Below are 27,644 nucleotides of genomic sequence, written 5' to 3'. Positions count from 1 at the left end.
CCCCCCCCCCCCACCAATTGTAAAGTAATGACAGTGATTCCGCTTTTAACAATACAACATGTCAGTGTGCAATGTGATAATAGTCTCTGAAGACCTAAACTGCTCAACAATTTATTGTTTGGGGTGCCTTCCCTTTATCACATGAAGATACCCTTTTATCTGTTATCTATACCCTATTTTAGCATGAAATAATGATACAGAAGTATATTGGAAAATTGTATAACTTTTCACTACACAAACCATATCAATTATTTGGTGAAAGTCGACGACCTTGTGAAGTTTTTTTTTACTTCAATCATTTCAACATTGTAACCTCTTGTTAGCAAAATGTATAATGCAATGCAACAGTAGACGCACGAAGACCGGCGGGCCCAGGAAGACCGGCGGGCCCAGGAAGACCGGCGGGCCCAGGAAGACCGGTGGGCCCACGAAGACCGGCGGGCCCACGAAGACCGGCGGGCCCACGAAGACCAGTGGGCCCAGGAAGACCAGCAGGCCCATGAAGATGATGCTTTTGACTAAATATGAGAATATTTGTTCCTCCTTGTGGTGTGATGTCTGCACTTTGTCCCCGGATTGCCTTTTATGCTATTAATGCATTGCTGGAGCAAATACCAGCCCGTTTTAGCTTTTTTTTTTAGAATCCCCATTTTGAAGCTGTCTTAGGATTGTCACCATTATAATATTTTATACCCCCCCCCCTGGCTTCAATTAATAAGCCTCATGTTACCACACACATGCAGAATCCTCTTCATCCCTTAAATGGGACTTTTCTTGGAGTACAGATGTTGTGTAAGGACATATATGGTTCGGTAGTCCGTGGATTCCTCTCCTCTCATGGCGGATGCATCACTGCCTATAGCAGACGGGCACAAATATGACCCCGGTATTAACAGTATGTAGACATATGGCACATGCCGAGCATTGTCCAACAACTACATGACAAGTTATAAGAAAACAGGAAAATTCATGGGAAGCAAAGTAAACTGTGTGAAGAACAGCCTGCCGCTTCTCTGGAGGGTTTTGGGCATATTACTTTCAGCACCTCCTGCACTTATAGGGTCATTGGGTCGGGCTCCTTGCTTCAGAGGTTACACATCTTCCTGTTACCAGATACCGCACTCTCACGCCATTGGGAATACACCATAAACTGATTTGCATTTTTTACACATTCCTCCTCTACTCTGGGGGGCGACTGTATGTGGGGCACTCAGTACTATTGTATCATAAAGGGGGTCACATAAGGAGAGGAAAAACCTCCTGTTTTGGGATCAAAGTTAGTATTTCTAAATCCCAACTCTCATGGTGTTTTCCTGGTAAATTGATTTCTTTAATAGATGTTGTTCTGTTTAGTTTGATTTGTGTTAAAACTTTTCCTTTTGTTATCACAGAATGTAAATTTTTCGCCGTCATTGCGTTACGTTACATTTCACAATGAAAAGCCAAGTGTTTTGTGTGACGCCAAAGCCGTTTACCCTGCTGTCCCCATCAATATTAAAGCTGGCAGGGGCTATGACTGAAAGCCTCTGTTTATCCAGGCAGTGACCACGATCCGTCTGGGAAGAAGGACGGATATAAAATGTGTTATGGCAGCAGGAATTAAAGGTGTCTTGTGTTTTCTTTCCCAGGCAGCTGATGGAGAATCAGATTAGCAGCGTGGAGCGCGGAGCTTTTGATGACATGAAGGAACTGGAGAGGCTGTGAGTGATTGTACACCAATTATTATCATATTACTGCATTACCCAGAAGCAGCTGGCATGGACCGCGCCATTCTCTAATTGTTACACCATGCTGTATCTCATGGATACCCTAATAAGTGGCGTGCATGTGACTGACAAAGCACCTTCCCTGACCACTTGTTCAGTTTTACGCTTTAATATCTATTCATAAAAGACATCTTTGACAAGCTAGGTAGGGTCTAGTGTATAAGAACTTAAAGGGGCTGTTTAGTGACAAGGATTAGGGCTAAATTGCCAATCAGTGTTGGTCTCATTGATGGAAGCCCCATGGATCATGAGAATGGTGGTCCATTGTACCGTAGAATAGTGGTCCCCAACATTTTTATATTTGATGATGGGCTGTATCCAAATTTATTTTTCCAGGGACCGGAACCATGGACCCTGGAAAAATAAATTGTGTGCCCAGCAAATGCCCTATATCTAACCCCAACACTTATAAAGTGTCATTTACTGAAGTCCCCAATCTAAAATGTCCCCTTTTCTGTAGCCCCCAATAGTAATGTCCCCCTGTGCAGCCCCCAATAGTAATGTCCCCCTGTGCAGCCCCCAATAGTAATGTCCCCCTGTGCAGCCCCCAATAGTAATGTCCCCCTGTGCAGCCCCCAATAGTAATGTCCCCCTGTGCAGCCCCCAATAGTAATGTCCCCTGTGCAGCCCCCAATAGTAATGTCCCCTGTGCAGCCCCCAATAGTAATGTCCCCTGTGCAGCCCCCAATAGTAATGTCCCCTGTGCAGCCCCCAATAGTAATGTCCTCCTGCCCAGCCCCAATAGTAATGTCCCCCTGTGCAGCCCCCAATAGTAATGTCCCCTGTGCAGCCCCCAATAGTAATGTCCCCTGTGCAGCCCCCAATAGTAATGTCCCCCTGCGCAGCCCCCAATAGTAATGTCCCCCTGCGCAGCCCCCAATAGTAATGTCCCCCTGCGCAGCCCCCAATAGTAATGTCCCCCTGCGCAGCCCCCAATTGTCATGTCCCCCTGCGCTGCCCCCTTTAAAAATAAAACCTATATTCTTACCTCCGACGATTCTCTTCTCCCCATGGCTCCAGGTTCTTCTTTGCCCATTGGTCTATCATTGAGACCCCCACCGATACTGTGGATAGGGGGTAACTTGTTGTTAGATTAAGTGGTAATATACACATTTGCAGAGAATGTAGATTAATGATGGTCTATGATCTGCACGGTACCTGTAAGTAACAGTATAGAAGGGTCTTACCTGTAACCTCCTCATCCATCTCCACCAGTAAATCGCTGGACTGGTGCGTGAGCTGGAAAAATTACCAGTAAAATATAGTTATACTGGAGCTGATGGATTACAGTCTCTGACAAAGGACTCTGTGTATATTTGTAATATAATAACCTCTATTACAGAAGCTTCTCTGTTGTGTTTTTAGGGTTGGTCGTTACGTACATATGACCTGCGTACATATTATGTAGATAGCATTAGGCTGTCGTGATCATCACAAGTTTTCACTGAAAATGTATTTAGACACAATTTATTTTCGAGCCCAGCAGTAAATATTCCTTATGGGAGGAAGATAAAAAAAGTGTCTTTGTATACAGTGAGGACTCTGAGAGGGAACCTGTCTGGGCTATTTGGGACACAAAACGACCCATCTGTCCTTTCAGATCCAGTGGTAAATTATCCAAAAAGACTTTGAGTTTACTTAAAGACACTTCTAGTTCTCTAGAGATTAGATCTGCTGAGCCGCTACAGACCATCTCTGGTGCAGTTTGCTTCAGTGAACCCGATGTAATACCCCACGTGTGTACATTGTGTACTGTACCGGCTGCACAGGAGTCAGGAGCAGCAGACCCAGGTTTGGTGGAGAAGTGAATTGATATTTTTATTACACCCCCGGATGTCTGCAAAGTAGGACACTAAACCACTGCTCTATTAGTACATGTGGGTGGATTAGTGTCCTAAATCACTCGTGAAAGTGGTATTCAGGGGGGTGAGGGCAGTATCTAAAATATATGGTGGAATTGAAAATCTTACACAGGGAATTTGTTCTGCTTATGGAGGTGGTCTTCCCAGTAGTGGATTATGATATAAGCGTTTTGAGCAGCAGTCCGGGGCCCAAGCCTTCTAGATTTTATACTCGCCCATGAAATTTCAGTACACCTGAGCCATTTTAGGACCTTTGAAGGTCCTGAAACCGCAGATTGAAAGCAGCAGAAGGGACACATCCTCCATTCCCAAAGAAGCTGCTTCTAGTACCAGATGTAGGGAGTGATTCCAGATTTGTAGGAGCTATAATATTCTTACAGCCCGGGGCCCATGGAGGTCTTATCCTCCCCTGGGTCTTCTGAAGCATGGGAATGGATATGAGATGGTTATATGGGTGGATAGATGGTTCAGTGAATGTGTAGATAGACATTGTATACTCCAGTCACTGTATGTATAGTGCGTTATGATGAATTACCTTTCAGAATTTCCCCACTACTAGTTGTACGGTATAATATCATAGTCACAGCTCTGTCCCCGTGTGTAAATCTGATATATACAGACATTCCAGCTATGGCCGATGTCACTGAGGAGTTACAGCTTGTGAATGCTTGCGGGTCTTGGTGTAAAAGACTATATAGATATATATTATACAAATCGGTGGTATCGTATGTCAGATATGCTGTAATGACTGTAGAAGGGATAGTGTAGCCTGCAGGGATAACACCGTGTGATATACAGGTGACACTTACACCCTGGTCCTGAGGCTTGTGCTGCTATGTACTGAGCACGCTGTCAGCCGGATTTACTATCCATCGTGATTATATACTTTCTGTTTCTTTGCTCTAATTCCAGACGCCTCAACCGAAACCAGCTGCACACGTTGCCTGAACTGCTATTCCAGAACAACCAGGCTCTCTCCAGACTGTGAGTACCAACGTTACGTCCTCCCTTATTACTGCTAAATGCAGGTCACTGGTGACACTAACTTTGCAGCGAAAGCCAAAACATTGGATAAATCTGGAGAAGCGGTTTCCACTTTGTGGCCCTTCTCCAAGCAGCCATGGCGTTTGCCCAGGTTCAGACCCAGGTGAAGCACATTGTCATGTGATGAGGCGCCTTAATGGGACAACCATCTGTCTAGTTGGTGCCAAAAAGTGTAAATTACATACGTATCAATGAAGCAAGTAAGATATTTCTCCCATACGGTCTCCTCTGTCTGCTCGGCACATTACACCCTTCATGCCCGCACCTGTCATGGGGCTATTACAACGTGTAGACATATCACCCGCTTAAGATGTAATCCAGTGCCGTTCCAGGATTGTCAGTGTGTTATGTGAATAATTAGAAGTTATTATTCAGTCTAGGTTTTTTTCTGAAGCCATAAAGCGAATGTGTGTATTTCTCACCGTCTCCTAATCCGCTCATCACAATAAAGAATAATGCAGCGGAGACACAGTAATTGTCGGCAGACCTTATTCTGAGAATGGACTGTTACCAGGTGTCCTTCATAGAGATTATAAAGGAAAGAATTCACATTAATCTTTCATTGTTAGAGAGTTTATGTGCATTTACAAAGTACTGTTCCTTTTTAAGTCACTTTCTTTGCCATACTAAGCTGACTGTGAAAATGACATGATTTGTAGGTGTTGAGAGCAGTGAGGTTTCTAGTATCTGGCGAGTGTGGTGCATGCCCTGCAATATTTAAGAAGTGCCCTTAATGTACCAGGGATTCTTCATTTAAGTTGTGTATTCCCCATCCAACACTATCCCATGTTTCCTTATTCCCTTTCTGCCGTAATGTGGCCACTAATATACTGCCCAGATGAACTGTATGTGCGGAAGCGTGAGTGTTTGAGCACATTTGTATGTAATTTATTCATTTACAATGTAATATATGACAGTGGTGGCGAACCTATGGCACGGGTGCCAGAGGCGGCACTCAGAGCCCTTTCTGTGGAGCACCCGGGCCATCGCCCCAGAACACCGGACAGGACTCAAAGAATCTTCCTGCAGTTCCAAGACACTTAAAAGATGCTGCTTACAGTCATATTTTGATACTGACTACTTGGGATTGTAGGAAGAGGGGGAATGTGTAGACAGGGCCGAATTATCTTTGGAGGACCTCCTGCTGGACCCACGATTCTCTGTGTACAGAGGGACACGGGAAAGAAGCTAAAATGATGAAAAATTTCCATCTTTCTACTGTGTTGCTGTCTGCCGGAGGACAATATGAAAGTTGTTTAACGGAGAGTGATAATTTACTGCTTTAATTTTTGTTTGACACCTCGCGATACATAAGGGGGGTTTTGGATTGCAGTTTGGGCACTCAGCCACTTAAAGGTTTGCCATCACTGATATATGATATACATACAGGCAGTCCCCGGGTTACGTACAGGATAGGTTTTTATGGTTTGTTCTTAAGTTAAATATGTACATAATCATAGTTTATAATTGTAGCTCCAGACAGAAAATAATTTTTGGCCCTGTGACAATTGAATTTTCAAAATTTTGTGCTATCATTGGAACAAGGATTATCACTAAAGCTTCATTACATACAACTTACAGCTGATTATTGCAGCCTGGGACTATAATAACAGCCAGAGACTTCAACAGAGGTCAAATTGGACTGAGGGGTCCGTCTGTTACTAGGGGTCGCCTGTAGGTCGGGTGTCCTTAAGTACATACAAATTATAAGAACTCTGCTTGCAGTTTTAGATGTCTACAAAAATTTTATTCACTGCTGCCTACTAGATAGAGGGATACACATTGATCATTGAATATTTATTGAATTTAATAATTAATTGAATTGAATAAGAAATTTTTACTTTATTGAAATAGTCATCTGTGAACAAGTATATTGTGGCAGTAAAATAAAAATACTAAGTGATGCTCAATGTGGGTCGTCCGGAGGTTTATTAAAATGGCTGCTTTCTTCCACAAACATCTCTTCTCCTGATCATGAGGAGTGTGTGGTAATGTAACCAAACTCAGCTCATTTCTGCAATACCAGCACAGACCATGGTCAGGTGGGGCGCTGTTTTCAACCTCCAGGCAACTGCTTTGACTCTATCATCGGCTACAACTGAAGGGTTAATACAAGTTATAAAAAAACAATTACTTTTGTTAAAATACTCACAGGTGTATCCTAAGGGAGCTACAGCTTCAAAAATACAATGTTATATGAGTCATGCCTTACACAGCCATCAGTACACGGGGTACCTGGTAAGGGGACAGGGTTACTGAGCATCTATACAAATCTGCAAGGACCAGGAGAGATTTGTACAATCCCCCAACTCTCTGACACAAAACCAAGTCAGTGACATTAATGATTTGGTGAAAGCCCAATCTTCGGAGCCCTCCCACATTGTTCCCCGGGCCATTCTCCCCAAGCTTTGAGCGTCTCAATGAAGGCCGGGTCTTTAGAAAACGCGGGGCTGTGCTGTCACTTTCTGCCTGTTTTGATCTCTCCTAAACACCATAATTAATCCAATTGCAACAGGAAAAACAACAGTGAAGGAATGTTAAATCTGCTTCAATCCGCCCTCTAAGCCGACATCCGTAGTAAATAAGGGACATTTGCATATATTTATCATGTAACGCTGTATGGCGGGCCGGTCGCTCGGAGCAGCCGAACCCAGGACCTGCCATTAACAAATATTACATGTCAATGTTCTCTTCTGCTTTCATACACGTTGATATTTTTTGTGTTTGTTTGTTTGTCTTTTATTGTTTCATTGTATTTAATCGAATTAATCGAATACACAAACACTTTTGAAGGCCTTTAAAATTCAATGAAATTGTACGACGCAGCCGTGTCACATGTTTTTTTTTTTTACTTCTTCAACAATCTTATGTTCAGGAATGACATTGTCTCTGTTTATGGTGCTGCCTCTGTGATCTCCCCCCGGTGACTTCATTTGAACACTAAGGATGTAATAAAAAAACTAAATTTCCCCTCCTGGCCTGGAAGATACGTGACAGGGGCTAGTGATCCACTTTGGATGATGACAATGGGTGTTATGGACACTTAATGTAAATGTTGTTTCAGTGCAGATCTGGTGCAGGGCGAGCAAATTCATTGCCTTTCCATGATCAAACCTTGGGTTATCCACATGGGAAGGAAAGATGACTTGGTATAGATGGGGTGGACCATAGAAAGACTCATGTGTCTAATGGTCTGTACATATAGATCCGTATCTGTGACACGAGTGCAGAAGAGAAGGTTTTACCATCTTTGTAGTCAGGGATTCTATACTTTATGGCCGTGAAACAGGATATTATACATGATGGGTGATTGTATGTAAGGATGGTCAGCACAGAGATTTGTGCAATGATTTTGTAGGGGAAGCACGGTGGCTCAGTGGTTAGCACTACAGCCTTGCAGCGCTGGTAACCTGGGTTCAAGTCCCAGGGTCAACTCTGCAAAGAGTTTGTATGTTCTCTGGGTTTCCTCTGGGTCCTCCAGTTTCCTCCCACACTCCAAAACATACTGGAAGGTTGATTAGATTGTGAGCCCCATTGGGGACAGGGATTGATTTGGCAAAGCTCTGTGCAGCGCTGCATAGTCTGTGTGCGCTATATAAATTAAGGAATTATTATTATTATTATTATTATATAAGTCTTAATGGGGCCTCCTCTGCATCTGGACATAGAAAGTGAGTCTTTACTGTAAGGGCATTGGAACTATGAAACTTCCTACCCCAGGATTATGTTATGGTTGATTCACTATAGTTAAATGTCCCAGGGGCTGTTTTGTTGTAAGTATAAATATTGCATCATTAATATGGATGATGTTCCATGGATACACCCTGATTGCCTTATTTGGGGGTCAGAATTTCTCCATTAATTATCTTCTCCCCCCTGGGGCTTTTGCTCCTTACTCTGGATCAGCGGTGTACGGTTATTAGTTGGTCTCGAGGGACTTGTGTCTTTTTATTATAACCTTATCTGCTGTGTACCTGTGATTGATCCATGTCTTCCATCTCACATTACAATAAATCAGGTAAGGAAGTCTGATTGTTGGAGGTCTGACAGCTGGGATCACTAACATTTGGAAGAATGGGGGGTCCCAAACCCCATATTGATAGAATGGCAGTTCCCATCGCTCCATTCAATATCTATAGCCGAACCCTGTGCTCACAGAATTTATAGCACAGATGGCCAAAATATGGATAAAACGTGAGTATGGGACAATTCTTCTATGTGGACCTCCGAAATACTGCCATACTGTAATGTGATTGCCTTAATAGTGGGATAACGACTGTGATAGTAAAGTCAGATAATTGTAAAGTTAGAGGTTACATGGTACCAAACTCTTGTGATTAGCAGCAGAACGATCCAAAGGTTCATCCTCTAGTTAAACTTAAAATTGGAACAAGCTCCAGTCTCCCACACGTGCTCTGAGTTATAGATAAAGTCTTCTTACTCTTCCACACATCACAAATAAAGCCAGGATATTGTCGATTTCCTCCGAGCCGCCTCCTCCTCTGCTTTTCTTCCACTCGTGTCGTTCCGTTGCTTTCTTTTACTAGATACTTTACAAGCTGTGACACTGGTTATAAACATAACGTAAAAATCGTAGACAGATGTTGCAGTCCATGATTTTTAGAGGCTCCTTAGATTTCATCTTCACTTTATCCAATAAATATTTTTTTATCCTACACATATCTTTTATTATTGTTAGCCCGGCACAATGCTGGCACATGCTGCTTCCTTTTGCGGCTTACTCGCGATAGCGTTATACCAACATTAACAAAGGCCGCATCTTACTATAGAGCAAGATACTTGGAACAATAAGTCTCGTTATAGGGGTTCCCTGAAACCCCTTTTTATTACTGGATGTCACCACATTTACTTTGCTTTAACCAATTTTGTCACTTTTTCACCTATAAAATCAGAAAGCGCCATTTTTAGTAATCACTTCTGGATACGTAGAAGGGGTTTCTCATATGAGACATTTATCCCACATGCACAGAATTGGGAATACATTCCTGATCACTTGAGGTCTGGTTGCTGAGATCTTTGGCGATTTTTGCAGAACAGGGGATGGAGTAATTATAAGACATCCAAGGGGGTCTTGCTATCCTACCCCCAGCTGAGAGGTTGGATCCCAGTAATCAGATATTAAAATAAATCTACCATTTGCTTTTATGCATTGTGAACCAAACATACCTTGAGAATGCTGTAGCGACACTGACGCAGAAACGTATCTCGTTTAATCCCTGAACTGAGTGGTTTTGCTCAAAAACAGTTTATACAATTCAGGACCATAGGAAAGCTGGGTTGCATGCAGGCTGCCTACATAAACACATTACTTGGCTGGGAGATGGTGCAGTGATTGATTACTTTTTCCTGTCAGGGACAACACAGTGATGATGCATAATCAGTTATGCTGGGCAGGACAAGACTGGAGCAGTGCATAATTAGGGTGCTGGGAAGCCCCGGAGCAGGCACAGGAGCGACAGAGCCTCATTATCATAATTTTATAATTGTTTTTTCAGCAAAACCACTCAGTTCAGGGATTATACAAGATATGTTTCTGCATCAGTGTAGCTACAGCATTCTCAATGTATCTTTGGTTCGTAATGCATTAAAAAAATGGTAGAGTTTCTTTAATCCTCTATCCTGGTGATAGGAAATGCATTTCCTTAACAATGCAAACATCTTAATATCTGTAGAATTTTTCCATTAAAATGTAACAAATTGGATTGTCAGAGTTACTTGTTTTGCAAATATCTCTTTTCATATTGACCCCAGAACTATCAGATTGAGTTCTCCTGGAGGACACGATGAAGGTTATGAATGAGGTCTGCAGGGACAGGAAGGAGCCGCTGTCACAAGGGTCGGTGATATCTGTGACAACCACAACATAATTTGCTCCGAAGTCTTTGAGCTGTGGGTAAAGTTCATTCAGTCTTCCCGTGTTGAAGAGTATCGGTATGACTGCACATTTATGTATAATTTATTGGGAGAAAACGGCATAGGATATGGCTTATAGTGTTAGGATTCACAATGTCTAACTAGGTATATAATTGCTATATTATTAGAATATACATTTGGGGGAGGGGGGTATACAGTGATACTGAGCAGTAAAAAGTTTATGGTGGTAGTTTTTAGTGAATGGCCTGGGAGCATCATCTGCTTCCCACCGTTGTGTGAGGCTCCTGATCTCTGAGATGTATTGGATAAAATAAACTCTATCAAGTAGATGGAGCACATTAATTCCCACCAGTTTGTGGATTGAAGTAAATCTATCGGGCTGTGGATGATCCCACTCTGTACCAGGTCCCATCCACCGTGATCCATGAACAATAACAGAAAGTTGCACAAATATGGCAAAGTTTTGACTTCTAAAAATCTGGCGTTATAACTCCCCTCTGGTGGAATAATTGGGAATAAACCGGTCATTAGGAGGGTTATTACAAGTTCAGAGAAATAACAAGCAGATATAAGGGAAGGGAAAAAGAAAAGGATAAAGATACGGAGTAGGTTTATATTAAAACATAGCTTTTATTGATATAAAATAACATGGAGATTCTCCAAAAATCTTACGGTCACACGTGTTTCACACTAAAAACAATAATGGTCACACTAGGTCGTGTTTAAAGTATGAGCAAGGATATGAACTGAGTTTGTGTGAATAGTTTGTGCAGATGAAACTTTGTAACAAACTCTGCCGAAGATCTTTTGTCCCATTTGCAATAGCGCAATACAACATGGAGATTGGGGGTTCATGTTGGGTTTTAGGGCAGGTGCTTAAACTATGTAACTATGTTTTAATGTACAGACAGTCCCCGGGTTACGTACAAGATAGGTAGTGCAGATTTGTTCTTAAGTTGAATTTGTAAGTCGGAACTGTATACTTTATAATTGTAAACTCCAGGCAAAATGTTTTAGGTCTGTTTGACTATTGGATTTTAAAAATGTTGGATTGTCATAAGAACCAGGAGTAACAATAAAGCTTCATTACAGACGCCTGTGATACCTGTTACAGCTGATCATTGTAACCTAGGACTAAAGTACAGGAAATTACCAACATCCAGAAGTCGGTTTGTAACTAGGGGTCGTCTGTAAGTCGGGTGTTCTTAAGTAGGGCACTGCCTGTATATCTTTTACTGATTTGTACGGTTGTCTATTTGTAGCTATGATTGTTGTTGAAGCACTTGAATCTCCCCTTTGGGAATCAATAAAGTTTTATCTATCTAAAAAAATGATAAACAATAGCAACACAGTCAGTTGAAAAAAACAAAGAAATTGGGTGCTATCTTTTTAAAGGAGTTTTCCCTTTTCATCAAATTCATGTTATTGTTTTTTATGATACAGAGTTTTACAATTTTCCCAAATACTTTCTGTATCAATTCCTCACGGTTTTCTAGATCTCTGCTTGCTGTCATTTGTGGAAAGCTACAAAGTGGACCATGGTTGCACAGGTGCACGGCTCGTTATAACACTCAGCTCTGATTACCATCCTTGCTATAATGAGTTGTGCGCCTGTGTGACCATGGTCGGATTTCTGTCCACTGAAAGTAACATAGAATCTTTCTATACAATAACAGCAAGCAGAGATCTAGAAAACAGCGAGGAATTGATACAGAAACTATATTGGAAAAATATATAACTTTGTATCTTAAAAACAACATTAATTTGCTGAAATGGGAACATCCCTTTTAGCTTTACCCAAACACAGGAGGTGAAATAAATTCCTCACTTTTTCACTTATAGTAACTGGGAGTTCTGCCCTCTTATCTGGACTTTTATCTCTATCTATCTATCTCCTATCCATCTATCTCCATATCTATCTATCATCTACCTTTTTATCATCCATCTATCTATCATCCATCTATCTATCATCCATCTATCTCCTATCTATCATCCATCTATCTATCATCCATCTATCTATCATCCATCTATCGATCTTAATTTTAATGCTCTGTAGCAAGAAGGTCTAGGTTTATTAAAAAAAAATCTTTCCGGATAGGAAGGCGGGATTTAGCAAAAAATAAATCAATTCAATCTTCTACAACAAATATCTTTAAAAAAAAAATGATGAATTACAGACTGGAACATGTAAAGATAACAGAAGGGATGATGGGGGATGAATGGGTTGTAATGCTGCCAGTGTAATCACTGGAATAAGGTAGATCATCTGTACGAGCGTGACTGGTGCATATAGCCGTTCCGAAAACAGCAGGACCCTATAGATTTGTCTTGTTGTTTTTTTCCCCCCTGTATTGCCTCTTGGGTCGTCCTGAGTGGAAAAAAAAATCCATCAACACAGCTGTACACCACTGGCTGGAGGAGCTCATTCAGGAATGTTCATGAAGGAGAGCAACGCCTAATAGTAACCATGGCTAATCAAAGTAGCATTCCTTTTGTTATTCCTATTGTCTTTGTTACAATATTTGTCTTGTTTTCAGCTGACAGAGCCGGGTCCTGGCTGTGCCTCCTAAATGGCTCAGTCGGAGAGAACAGCTGAGGCACCAGACATTGGAGTCCCAACATTCTGCTCCCCTGGAGCTTCCTGGAGAAGGGATCTCCTGCTGCGGCTTGTGTCCCGCTGGGTATAATTAATGCTTTTGCCCTTCCTGGTATGCTGGTTGTCTACTTGAAGTGCACAAATACTTGGATGAGAGAGGGAGACTTTTTAGGAGATGCTGTTTGGATTCATTCATCATACTTGTGGTGAGCCAGCCTTCTCCTTGTGTGTTTATTGCGCACCAGTTTTGGAAGTTCTTGTTATTGGTTTTACAAGTCGAGGGAGGTTATCGTCAGGAAATAAATGGCCTGTTTTTTTTATTGCCCAAAGAAGAGGTTGGAGGCAATGAATATTTTATAAGCTGCGAGTGTATTGTTTTGCCACTCCGTAACCATTTTCATATTAGGCGTTAAGGTGGATTTGTGGGAGGAAAGTGAACGTGACCTTCTCGGTCGAGGAAGAATACTTCCTTTGTTGTGTTACTTAAAATGGTTTTTTCGCCCTGCACTAATATACTAAATAATATAATGAAATACTATACTCTCTGTAGGGTAGGTTATTAGTAGGTGATTGGAGTGGATGGAGTTGTCTTTCATCATAGTGGTTATTCGCAGGGTTCAGGGTGTTGGACCAACACTCATCAACTATGAGTGATCTTCCTTATGGATCTGTATTGTATCCTATTAAAAAGGAAACAATTTTCTAGCAGCAAAATGGCAACTGGACAGCTGTCACATTTGCCTAAAGACTGAGCCTTGTAGGGCCAAATCGTTACTATCTAAAGTAATGAAGACCAACTTTTGTATCGAGTGTGCATGATACAATGTATTCCTCACCACCCGAGGACAAAGAAGCTAAATACGTGCAAATGGTAATTCTATGTAAAGATTGTAGAACATAACATTAGGACAGACATCCAGCGTACAAAGCATTCCTCATTAATACAGTGTCCACACTGACATAAGTACAAATCATCATCAAAGAGCGGAGGGAATGAGGAACGTAATCATACAAATATTTACAGCCTATGGCCACGGAAGCTTCTCCAGAACATGGGAAACGCGTGAGAGGCGAGAGGCAAAACTTGTTTATAACATCAGGAGGTAAAGTTTTTTTTTAGTTTGTAGAATGGAACCAAGTGGCCTCTATTGTAATCTTTAGGCATCTTTAGCATAATTGTAAAAGTTGATTTTAGGGAGGCCATGGATGACAAATATAAGAAGATACCACAGTCCCGGTGCCTGGATCTATGAGTCCCTGGTTTATCAGGATGGATTTTGATGATAAAGGAAATCTAAGCACTATACAATGTATCCATCAGTGTTCCATAGGAGTATACATCTGATTTGTGACCTGATACATTGGAAGTGATTGATCTGTGATATTTGCTGTATTCCCTCCGATCCCTGTGTCATATTTCTGCAATCTTTGTGGTTCCTGCACCAGCTCCATCACAGCATCATCATCATCATCATCTCTGCTCAATCCATCCCAGAAAGTCCGTAGTCTCTTTTCTCAACCCGGCTAACAATGTTGGCAATGTGGAGGCGTAGAGTTGAATGCTGTGCGACTTTACAGACACTCCCCCCCCCCCCCCATCCCCTTTAATCGATAGGGAGAAGGTGAGAGTTTGTAGTGCGGGGGAAACACATCATTAAGATAGCTTCCTCCCGGTTTTGTGTGAAGAATAAAGAGACAAGAAAAGTGATGAAATGATTTGAAGCCACCATGGAAGATCCTGGCGTTTGGAGGCCGCCGTTTCCATGGTAACGCGGGGAGCTTAATTTGGACTCTCGCCATCGGTCAGTGACTTTGCGGTGATTAGTTAGCTTGCCTTGGGGAATTCGCCTGGTTTCATCCCAGTTTTGTTTTTCTTTTGTATCTTCTCCCCCCCTCCTTCCCTCTTCTGTCAGCGAGGAAAGTGACGCTGTGTTAAACTGAGAATGACTGGCGGCTCCTGAGTAAACACGGCTTCCCCGCACATAATGGCCAGGCTGGTGAGAAACCTGCTCCTTCAAAGACTTACTGACTTCTGCTATTAAGATTGATATATGGAAGTCCGCTTCCAGGAGAAAGCACAGGCCCGTTACATTTCACCTACTCATTGGACATTCTGTACCGTGTGGCCATTACTTCATAATAGGATTTCCTATTTATCCCCCTTCAATACCGAACGCACAAATAGTCTATGGGATCTTGTCCTGCGCTAATCGCAGCTGTCTGACTACACATTGTCCTGCTCGCTGGAGGGCAGGGGGTGAAATCAGATCCCCTTCCCAGCTAATTATGGCTGTTGTATGGACTGGGGCGTTGTGGGAGGAGGTGGCCGTGTAGTCACGTCTCGTACGTATGGGGTGGCCATGGGTCTGATGTGTAAGGTCTCTGCTCAGAGTTTTCATACAAAAGGAATAAAACCATAATAAGAGGGAAGATGGGACATTATTTGGGACCACTAAACTGTTTTTGGGTCCCTGAATGTGGATATAATGGAGATGAAAGATGAACATTTTTGAAGGATCAGCTGACCATTAAACGTCTTTAATGGCCTATCGGTTCTGCTCTGATTATAAATGTTGGGGAGAATAGGATTGGGCATATGGAGTTCCCCATGGGCAATCCTTTGTTTAGATGAGCTGCCACTCAAGAAGACTTATAACCTCATTCAGTGCACGGGTGGGAAAGGGTGGTCACAAGGTATAGCCACTAGTCATAAGCCGAAACCCTTCGGTTTGTGAGTTCGTCCGTAGCTTGAATAGACGTTTGGTTCTGGTACCCGCATCTGAACACACGGCAAAGACTTTTGATGTGTGTTAAATCATTAAAAGCTGACCCCACCATTTTGACTAGGATGATCATCATCACCAATCATGAATCTTATCGTTGGGTGTAGAGTCTTAACCTGAACTTTTGTCTGAAGGCCGGGTTAGGCCTGGGGACCTGAACATACAATATTTGAGCAGTTCAGGCTCACTCATCATTACTGACCAAACAAATGTCAAAATTGTCCCAAAACCTGTATATGTAATTCTACAATTAAAGGATATCACCCACCAGAATGAAAGGATTGTAAACCCAGCACACTGAAATACTGGTGTGTGCCCCCTCTGCTCTTCTCTAAGCCTGCTATTCCCTTGTTTTTAAGAAAAAAGTGCTTTAAAGATAATGCAAATGAGCCTGAGGGGCTCTGGGGTCCATTAGTTGAGGGGCAAATGAGGGGCCCCTCCGATCCCTCATTTGCATAATTTAAAAAAACTTTTTTTTCAGTGTGCTGGGTTTACTATCCTTCATCCTGGTGGGTGAATTTTTTTTAGAAAGTTATTTCTCTATGTTTATGCATGTGAGATTAAGTGGATAAGTATTGTATTCAATTGATACACACGACGCTAGTCTCATCAGAGGCGACTGTATCTATAACCATCGTATTAAGGACCCCCTCTGCCCCTTATATTTTTCACTTTTCAGTATTTTTGCTTTTTAATTTTACACCAAACAAGTCACAATCGAGCTGGGATTACTCTGACACGGAGTTAGTTTTTTTTAAAAAATTTATTTATTTTGGTCATAATTGGACAGTTTTCCTATAGGGCGCGCCCCCTTCTCGTTAATTGAGGGGTGCATAAGTCATTAACTTGATTCTAGGATTTAAACAAGGGCCGGAGCTGATATTTCAGTAAAGCGTTACTGATGAATAGCTGACCCCCTGACCTCATCTCGAGCCGGCTTTAATTAAACTGTCAGCGCTGGACAGACAGACAAAGGGGCCCGAGTTTTGTCCAGGCCGAGAGGACATCGCCTTGAATGAAATGAATAACTGTTAAAAATTGATCACTCTTTGCTGCAAAGAAAATGACAAAGGATTGGGGGGTGACCTCGGGTCCTCCCAGCCCCAAAGCTTTCAAATGTCTAAGTAAACTACACAGTTTCCTCCCGGTTTTTCTTTTCTTCTCCCATAGAAGGAAACTGTTGCCCCCCCCACCCACCCCTTTGATAATAAAAAAGTCCTATTATCTAAGGGCCATAAATCCAGCTGCATATCACGGGCCCTGGTAACAGGAAACCCAGCGGGACGTCTCATATTTGCGAATGAGAATATTTTAACACTTTGAGATGGAAGAAGAGTCGAGCAAAACCATGAGCAGGCCTGAGCATGTCGTGTGAGAATTGAGGGAAGGAAGTATATCATAGAAGTAGGATGTGTATGGCATCAAGAGATCTGGTTATATCGTTCAAGGTCTATACCTGGGCCTTCATGCATGCTATGTAACCGCTATAAACATGTGGCTTGTTTTTGGTCATCCCTTTAATTGCAGGTTCCCTGCTGAGACCATCAGCTGCAATCTAAAGAGATCCTAATAGCGAGTTTCCCTGCAGCGCCACCGCAGGGGACATGGAGTATTACAGGGGACACTTACTCATAGATCCAGGCACCGGGACTGGGGTAATATTCTTATATTTGTTATCCATGGCCTCCTTCCTTCTAAAATCAACTCTTAAAATTAAGCTATAAAATGTGCCTGAGGGGATACCTAATTTCTGTCATCTGGCTTTAGAGGCTGTCAAAAAGTCTCAAAAAGAGTAATCCCTCCCTCCTCCGACCCCTGAGACAATTGATATTGTTTATTTAATTAAAAGTTCTACAGTTTTCCTTATATACATACTGCGATGTGATACATTATGTGATGTCACACAGGTGCACAACTTGTTATATCTCTGGTCATGTGATGTCACACAGGTTCATGGTGTACCTGTGACATTCCCAGGGATATAACGAGCATTGCACATGTGTGACATCACATGACCAGGGATATAACAAGATGTGCACCTGTTTGACATCACATTATTAGGAGCATAACGAGCCGTTGCACCAGTGTGACATCACATGACTAGGAACATAGTGAGCTGTGCACCTGTGTGACATCACATGACCAGGGATATAAAGAGCCGTGCACCTGTGTGACATCACATGACCAGGGATATAAAGAGCCGTGCACCTGTGTGACATCATATGACCAGGGATATATTGAGCCGTGCACCTGTGTGACATCACATGACTAGGGGTATAACCAGCCGTGCACCTGTGTGACCTGGGGCCACAGAAAGTAAACAATGATGTTTCCTGTTGAGTGACAGCAAACAGAGATCTAGAAACATACAAAAAGTTGATACAGAATATATATATTGGAAAATTGTATAACTTTTTATTACACAAATAATATAAATTATTTGCTGAAACTGGAGTCACTGTTACCCTAAATCCTCAAGCTACCAGCTATGTGCGGATCACTTGTTGTGTTGGAAATATTTTCAATCTTCTGTGAAGTTTCAGCTCCACGGATGACATCAGCGGCTTCTCTTATCCATCAGATCCTCACATTATACATTCCTCCATTACAGAGGAGGAAATACATATCAGGATCTGCTTATTGTCTCTGTGTCCTTTGATAGATGCCCCTTCCCTCACCTATCCTCTGTCTCCTCACATGTTCTGGGCTCTGTACACATTGGGGTGTCCGCAGTTTTCTGTCTGGCTGACCTGACTTTGAACATGCGTCTGATTGTTGGCAGTCATTACATGTAACCTCGGGCGAAGGAAGAGCCTGACGTGCTCTTGCCGAGATTCACATATGACTGGCAGATGTTGATGCTTTAATTGTTCGTGGTCTTGTCCTTGTTTACATCATGAGCAGAGAAGGCAAAAAAAGATGAAATCAATCCGGGCGGAATGGGAGGAAATGATGCCGAGATTCTGTTCTGCAGATCTCTCGAAATGACTCAAGGATGAAAGAGCCGTGAAGGAGAACTAATGAACCGCTGATATATACGGCAGAAATAAAATGTGCCTCTTACATTGTCATCCTTCCAAGGTCAGATTTTAATACTCCGATAATAAGGAGAGGACATGCTTAAAATGGCAAGACGATGCAAGGGGCCGACAGCAAATCATAGCCTGAACCATTGACGTTCATGCCGCCTCATTACATTCTTACTCGTAGGGATCATGCATGCAAGTGTGATTTATCACTACTGCTGAGGGTGCAGGTTCCCCAAGACCAATGTTGCAGGGAATTGCAGGTGTTACTTTTTTCCACATTCTTCCCTTATAGTTCAGGATCGGCTCCAGGTTTCAGCAGGCCCCTGGGTGACAGAACCTCATTGGTCCCCTTTCATTGAACTCACATGGTGGCATTAAAAATTCAGAAACTAATACACTTCCCTAAAATATTCCCTAGTTCATCATCCCAAACAGCCCCTCATGGTATTTTATATAAAGCCCCCCTCCCACCCTATGGATTCATTAGATACAGCCCCCTCACCCCCATGGATTCCTTATGTGGGCCCCCCTGCAGCTCTGGACCCGGTACTTGTCCCGGGTATGTCCATTGCTGGCGCTGACCCTGTACTAGACAATGGGGGCATTTGTTATTGGCTTTGGTCCAGTTTTTTGGCAGCCTTATTTGTTTTTTATTTTATGCTGCGCCTTGTGCGCCATTATTATTATTATTATTATTATTATTATGTATCAGTGCTACAGTTCTTTTCCGACACTCAAGTGTAAATCACTGCTAAAATTGGGCACCAAAAAACTATTGCCAAAAATAATGAATGCCACCCCCCCCCCCCAATGTGAGGGAACAAGCAGAAAATAAATTCTCATGAGATTTTGTTTGAGCCCTTGGAGCAGAATTATCTCGTCACCAGATGCATGTTGTCAGCAGGTAAGCATGATCTCTGCATGGCAGGGAATTTCTAAGGCCAAAATTACTACTTTTGTCATTTTATATCATTGTAATAAACAAAAATTGATTTCGAAAATGTGGGGTAATAAACTTTATTCAGTAGGATAATTGGGGGTTGGAAGATGAGCAATCTTATTGCTTTACTCACTAGTAGTTTTCTCCTGCTGTAGTGTCATCCAACCTTTGCACCGTTGCCTGTTACTGCTTGTGTAGCCATACATGTGCTTATTTTCACTAATGATGTCACAGGGAGCAGCGATCCTCAGGATAATAGCGTACACAATAAAGATCATTTTTAACCCCTTACAATGTTACTCAACTTTATTGGTGTTTTAGCTCCAATCTCCGAACAGACATTTCATGATCCCTCTGAGCTATGAGATGCTGTGTGCTGTCAATGTGCTTCGATTATAAGGGTACAGGGTTTATCTACACTTTCATTTAGCTTCTGAACATTGTACTAGTGCTAATAGTATACTAATAGTAGTACTATTGTACTACTCTAGAAAAAGAGATGAAACAGATCCGAGCTGAGAGATGACGCTCTGTCAGCTCTGCAACATCAGAGTGCCCCCATCTGGATAAAGGCATCTGTCTGTAGTGTGTAGAGTAAGCCTCTGCATAATGCTGCTTGCTGGCAGGAAATGCCTGTGTCAGAGCTGGTCTTGTAATGCAGGGGGAGGGGCTGGAGGCAGACACGAGAAGCTATTCATGAGAAGAATCTGCCATGCCCGACCATAATCAGAAGATTTATGGTCGGATCACGGGGCAACCGAAATTGTATATGCCAGGACTGATAGAGACAGGTTGGAATTATATCTGTGAAATGCTGTATCCTGAGAAAATGATGGTGGCTGCAGTACTTCTCCTCCATTGGAAAAACAAGCATGGATAACGGTTATCTACTCAATTAAACATAACGGATGCAATAAAATTTACATTTATGTCAATTGGATTTTTAACAGATACATTGAATCTCCTTTCTTAACCTTTTTTTAATGGAGTTAAGGAACAGTGGTGTGAACTTAGCCTAAGACGCGGCTGTGAAGTCAGTGACACAAGGTCCTCCGCAGGCTCCTGTCTTGTGAATTTCAATCTACACCGAGCGCTGATGAGCGAATGTGCATTGGGATTCACACCGGTTACGGGACACGACTCGCTTTTCACGTTTACATCTTTCTTTGTAGAAATGTCCAGACGTGCAAGTGCTTGGAGACCTAACAATCCCGCTGTTAAAAGCCAGTCCCCTCCACTTGGCAGGAGATGTAGAAGTCGATGCTGTACCGCGGTTCATATGCTAATACACTCACTTCATGGCGAAAAGGGAGAGGGGGATTCTGCTCAGTCTTGCTGGTTTTTATAGTATCCACTGGTCCATGTAATGAGCAGGAGTAAAGTGTCTCCCATCACAAAAACTGTAACTGTAACACTGCGAGGGTTGTATTAAGGCGGTGAAACCTTACATCACGCAGCGGCATCCATTACATGTGACATTCCTATTAGTGCCTACCTTCTTGTACTGACCTGCTGTAATACAAATGCTTCATTCACTGTAGAGATACTGATAGGTCCGGATGAGGTACTGAAGCCGGGACTGTGGCTAGAACGCGGCGCTGCAAATTCACTGAAACGTACAAGTTTTCTTCACCGCATGTGGTGTGCGATATCCATGTGCATTGATTTGACATGGAAGCTACAGAAGAATGAACCTCCCTAATTTTCTACAAAAGTGAATGCCCTGTGACTAAAGTCATTGCATAACTCTGTCCTATAGGGCAGTGATGGCAGACCTTTTAGAGACCGAGTGCCCAGACTTCAACCAAAACCCACTCATTTATCACAAAGTGCCAATATAAGCAGTTATTTATTGAATTGTTGAGATGTTCTCCCACAACTTTCAATCATACCTGCCTCCTGAGGACACCAATACAACTGAAAAAAGCAGGAGGGCAAATCCAGGCTATCACTGTAGTTTCTCTACAGGGTCCCGCAGCAGGAGAACCTTTAAAGATAATCCGGTCCTCTCCACACTTTTATTTCCCCTTTTCCTCCAGTTTTCCAAGCTGCCAAGAGATTCTAGGTGCTGGGGATCCAAAGTTATGGCTCCTATAATCCAGGACGCATTTCATACATGCTTGGCCACTGAGGTGCCACACTATTAGGACATATAAGCTACTCCCTTGGCGAGTAAAGGGTTAAAATATCACCGAGATTAGTAAATCTTGTGTGGAACTACAGTTAGATTCTTTGAGTCCTGTCTGGTGAACTCTGTGCTGAGCTTGAGTGCACACAGAGAGCACTCTGAGTGCCACCTTTGGCACCCGTGCCATAGGTTTGCCATCACTGCTATAGGGCAATGAAAGTTTGAACGTTCCAACCATTTTTTTTTGTCGTATTTGGAGTTTCCCTTAGAAATAGGATGTTAAAGGAACTTCCAATCCCTGATGGATAATCCGGCCGGTTTCCCAATTATACCAAACCCTCTGATCTCTGGGGGGTCCAACAGCTGGGACCCCAGGAGAGCAAAACAATGCGACTTCTATGGAACTGCCTTGAATGAAGGAAGCAAATGAGAATTCTCAAACCCTCCATTTATTTGGGGATTCTTAGGGAGTTCTGGTGGGAGGTATGGAAATATTAGCAAACCCAGTGCATAGGGAATGGCTTCCTATAACTGGAATACTTCACGTTCCTATGTAAAGAGAAATAAAGCTGCGTTCACACCTTGCATTTTAATTACAAAGGTTTCCACTATCGATGGCGGTTCCCATTTTGGTCTCTGGTTGTATTTTTCAGCTCATGCTAAAAGTTCTGTAGATTTAGAATTAAAATCGTGTGTCGTAGTCTCGCCCCTCTCAGTGCTCATCCCAATTGTTGTACACTCTTTCCCCTTTTGCACTTTCTTTTCCTACCTCTGATGTCTGTCTCTCTTTTTCATCTTTCCTTCCCCGGATCATTCGCTTCGGGGATAGTATGACAGCTTTCTGACTGGCGCATCAGAGCGTCCTTTGAAAACCAAAGAAGCTGTGGGGTTTTTTTTCCTCTCCCTCCATTGCCTGTTTGAATAACGAACCTTTCCCAGAGCTCAATGAATATACATGGTATTCACATGAAAGGCAGCAGACAATTTAACTGATCCCCGAGATACCCTCAGCCTCGCCACTTCTCGCCCACAAATGCAAATGTTTAAGGATGCAAACAGAATTTATCGCAGGCCTCAGTCTACATCTGCGAGACATTGACATTGGAACACGTATCCGCCAACGCCGTAACACCAGCAGACGCACTTATCTGGAGGTCACAGGTTCATATCCATGCGAGCTTGTTAACTAGTAAACACCTGAGTGACATGTACTCTAACACTTGTGAGGGCGACCCTGAGGCAGCCAGTAAGTCAGCGCTTGGAGTCTTGTAACCTGAACGGGAGAGGCAGGTTTATTGCCATGAAAATGTCACATTCGGTGCAAGTTTATAAGTTGGAGAGAAGGAAAATTCACTCTTCTGGTGCCAGATGTGAACAGTGCCCCATAAGGGCAACCAAAAGAAGCAACATAAAGGTACCCAAACAAAACCTTAAAGAACACATGAGTGATATCCGGTCCACATAAACTAGGTTACACCATTTGAAATTAAAAACTTCTTTTAATAATCAATATCATTAAAAACATCAATGTAACAGTATGACAACAGTGTAATGTCCTCGGGATTCAACTATTGCATCCACACAACACAAAACAGCAGTTTAAGCACTAAAGGTCAGGCATCTTAGTGTGTATAAATTGGTAGAAAGATCCTAGAAAGTGCCTGTGCCAAATGGGTTAATAATGATCCAACCTAGCATAGAATTGTATACTAGTAAAGTGCTAAGTGCTATTCTAACAAAAAAGGGGGAAATTGATGGTAGGATCGGCTTACCCATGCTGTATGTAGAGGGGACGCCAGTACCCCGACGCGCGTTTCGCGTTTCCGCTTCCTCAGGGGGCATAAAGGTACCGAAAGTTTCTTATCCTATGAAAATAGCAATCTTCAAACGAACACAACCACAGCTCGTGATCGGAGTATTAATAATAATTATAATTCCTTTATTTATATAGCGCACAAAGGTTATGCAGCGCTGCACAGAACTTGCCAAATCAGTCTCTGTCCCCAATGGGGCTCACAATTTAATCAACCTACCAGTATGTTTTGGAGTGTGGGAGGACCCTGAGGAAACCCACACAAACATGGAGAGAACATACAAAGTCTTTGCAGATGTTAGACCCCAGCGCTGCAAGGTGCTAACCATTGAGCCACCGTGCTGCCCATAGGGAGCATGTAATAGTCTGGAGATGTCATCTACATACACAGCATGATCTGCTCTGTTTCCAACGCCATGTGCATAATAAAAACTCCAGGTATCGACAGGATTTGCCGGCTTGGGGTTAGTTCACACGATGCAGTTTTCAATGCCAAAAGCAGGTGCGGATCATAATGGATGAGAAAATATCATCATTAAGAGGTGCTACTCTTCTTTTTTCACTCCACTCCTGTTTTGGACATAAAAAAGTCTGAAAAACCGAACTTGTGAACGCACATCCTCGGCCGTGCTTTACTAAGATGTTAAAGGAGTTCTTCAGAGTTTAAAAAAAACATGGCTTATTTCTTCTAAAAACAATGCCAGGCCTGACCATGGTTGTTGCCGGTATTGCAGCTCATCTGTATAGAAATGGATGGGGCTTAGTTGTGATCCCACACACTACTAATGGTCAGCAGGGGAGCTGTTTTTGGAAGAAAGCATTAACGTTGTTCAAACCTTGGACGATCCCTTTAAGTCTGGTATGCAACACACCAAGTTTTGTATCAATTCTAGCTTAACCCATCGGTTTCAGGACTAACCAGGCAAATACAGTGTAGGGGAATTAATGGCAGATGTATAAGGATCAGGCTGTTGGATTTAGTCATGCCCAATCCTTATGTTCTTGAGAGATGAGCCATCACCAGAGATGTCTGGCAATGACTCATTCCCTCTTTCCCCATTAGGGTGAGTTTACAGGTGGAGTTTGCATTGCGTTTACAGGTGGAGTTTGCATTGCGTTTACAGGTGGAGTTTGCATTGCGTTTACAGGTGAAGTTTGCATTGCGTTTACACGTGGAGTTTGCATTGCGTTTACAGGTGGAGTTTGCATTGCGTTTACAGGTGGAGTTTGCATTGCGTTTACAGGTGAAGTTTGCATTGCGTTTTACAGGTGGAGTTTGCATTGCGTTTACAAATGCAAAGCAAACACCCAGGGTTGTTGCTCTGCACAATCACACTGCGTTTCCAGCGAAAGGCATGCGTTTGCCAACAAACCCCCATTGTTGTGCATTGTGTAAATGCAATGCAAACGCCACATGCGCACTCCCCCCCCCCCCCTTAAGAACGTATATGTACTCTGCAAACCTTGGCTCACCATTTTTTTTTTTTTTTACTGTTAACAACACTTTTACAGTCAATCGACACTAATCTGCAAAAATCTTATAGCACATGGATGGTGTCTCCGTGTAGTCCATTGGCCGGCAATTGCACATGACCCTATGACCGTATGTAGTCTAAGAAACATTTTTCATCTAATGCCAGAAAAAACACAGGAGAAAAGACCTGCTATAGTTCTTCATAGTAACGTGCAATTCTCCCTGCGGGGCTTTCAGCTTGTTCTGTAGTCGTGTTCCCTGTGGGGGGCAGTAGTCCGGCTAGGAGGCGACATCCTAGGGGGCCAATGTATGATCCGTGGGGTGACCTACTGACTGTGGATGGAACATAGTTCTTACACTAAGTTACACAGGCTCAACAATTGGTTTCAAAATGGACATGTGTCTGACCGCTTCTATACATTGATATAAAGAAAAACATAAGAAAAATTATAGTCCTGTCCCAGAGAACTAACCCTTTAATGACCAACAAAGGCTGTATAGACATCTAAGGGTGATGCCCCACATGGCATTTTGAACCAGTTTTTGGTCCATTTTTAAGCAGTCCATTAATATACGCATGCGTTTTTGACAAGTTTTACCAATTACTTAATTAAAACCGGTCAAAAACGCATGCATTTTTGGACGGACTGCTTAAAACCGGACCAAGAACGGCTTCAAAACGCCGTGTGTGGCATCACCCTTAGCAGTCGTGCGCCCGGACTGTGTTATGTTGGATCCTGCTCCGTGCTCCGCAGATACCTGGCAGCTGCTCTCCACAGTCATAACACTCCAGGGCTGAGCATGCATGTGTCGCATGCCTCGAGACTTTGACCTTGAACCTGGGCACACAGTGAGCACCACTTAATGGCGATCCTCCTGTCCTTAGATAGACCTGAGCTTAATACATCTCCTGCCGGGCTCCCATCACCTTGTGGGTTTTATAAGGTACAAAGTGCAGTAACTTTAGTAGACTGAGCGATCCCTGCGCACAAACGCCCAGTATTACACACGTAATGTATGCACCCATTGTCATCCACTCTGATCTTATTACCGCCCCAGCAGGGGTCTGTAAATTTAGCCGCAGGCTACGGCTCGGCTCGTTAACATGAGAATCCTGGCCGGCTGCTGCCGAGTCTGCATTCCACAACAAGGTTATTAAAGGCACCTAAAAAATGGGACCGTTTATTTTCGTAAAGCAGAAGTCAAGTACAGACCTTCCCCCCTCCTCGCCCACAACAAGCTCAGATCATCGCATTGTCCTGTGAAAACTGACAAACATCTGTCTGCATCACATCTGCTCCGCCGGGTCAGACCATCACATTGACTCTTTGTCATCGAACCTTTCATCGTACTGTGAGTCACCGGCTACTGCCTAAATCTTCCTGTAATAGCAATAACTAGAAGTCCTAGAGACTTTCCATACATTCTGAATATTCAATCATCTCTTAGTTATATCTGGTTAACTGGGAGACCACCAGGAAGGCTGCACACAACTTTTGTAGACTCCTGAATGGAGACACGATATTACAGCTAAGTTCACAGATCTATAACTAGGTCTTGGGTCGTTGTGTCGCGCTTCTTGCCGGGACTTTTACATCATAGATTGACTTTGCAGCACTTAAAGTGATGTGTTTTATAAGCTTTTTTCTGATCATTCTTGCTTTAAAGGGGCTTTCAAGACCCATAATGTTAACTTATCCATTTGATGGGACCTTTAATATCAGATCTGATGGTTAGACAACATCCGGCATCCCTATGGCTGTTTTTTTTTCTCAGCCTAATTGAACAGGAGGTAGACAGGGCCATTATCTGTTTGGACAGAGTCGCTGCAACTTTGATGCCATTCATATAAATGGGAGTTGATCTGCAGCAACCTGGTCTGACCACTACACGGAGAGTGGAGCTGTCTGCTTCCTATTCCATCCTTTTTCCATATATCATATCCTCTCACATCTGATTTCAGGGATTTACACTCATCTTGTATGTGAGTCCTCTCCATACACCCGCAGCCGACATGTTGGGTGTTGAAAAATAGTTGGACCATTATACACACTTTCATATTTCTTGCGTCACCCCCTCATCCTCATAGACTGTAAGCTCTTGTCACCCCCTCATCCTCATAGACTGTAAGCTCTTGTGTCACCTCCTCATCCTCATAGACTGTAAGCTCTTGTGTCAGCCCCTCATCCTCATAGACTGTAAGCTCTTGTGTCACCCCCTCATCCTCATAGCCTGTAAGCTCTTGTGTCACCCCCTCATCCTCATAGACTGTAAGCTCTTGTGTCCTTTCCTCATCCTCATAGAATGTAAGCTC

At 42.9% G+C, this 27,644-nt stretch overlaps 1 protein-coding gene across 3 annotated transcripts in view; it reads left to right on the top strand.

Annotated features, from left to right (window-relative positions):
* SLIT1 (slit guidance ligand 1) overlaps positions 1–27,644 on the top strand; it is a 247,857-nt gene that overhangs the window by 72,406 nt on the left and 147,807 nt on the right. For all 3 annotated transcript variants that reach the window (XM_072130996.1, XM_072130997.1, XM_072130995.1), the window contains 2 exons: positions 1,629–1,700; positions 4,541–4,612. In XM_072130996.1, coding sequence (XP_071987097.1) covers positions 1,629–1,700; positions 4,541–4,612 — 144 coding nt within the window. The remainder of the gene's footprint in view (positions 1–1,628; positions 1,701–4,540; positions 4,613–27,644) is intronic.

The sequence above is a fragment of the Engystomops pustulosus genome, chromosome 11, assembly GCF_040894005.1.
Source record: "Engystomops pustulosus chromosome 11, aEngPut4.maternal, whole genome shotgun sequence".
Lineage (NCBI taxonomy): Eukaryota > Metazoa > Chordata > Amphibia > Anura > Leptodactylidae > Engystomops > Engystomops pustulosus.
The sequence above is the reverse complement of the archived record's forward strand: the minus strand, read 5'-3'. Positions and strand labels throughout refer to the sequence as shown.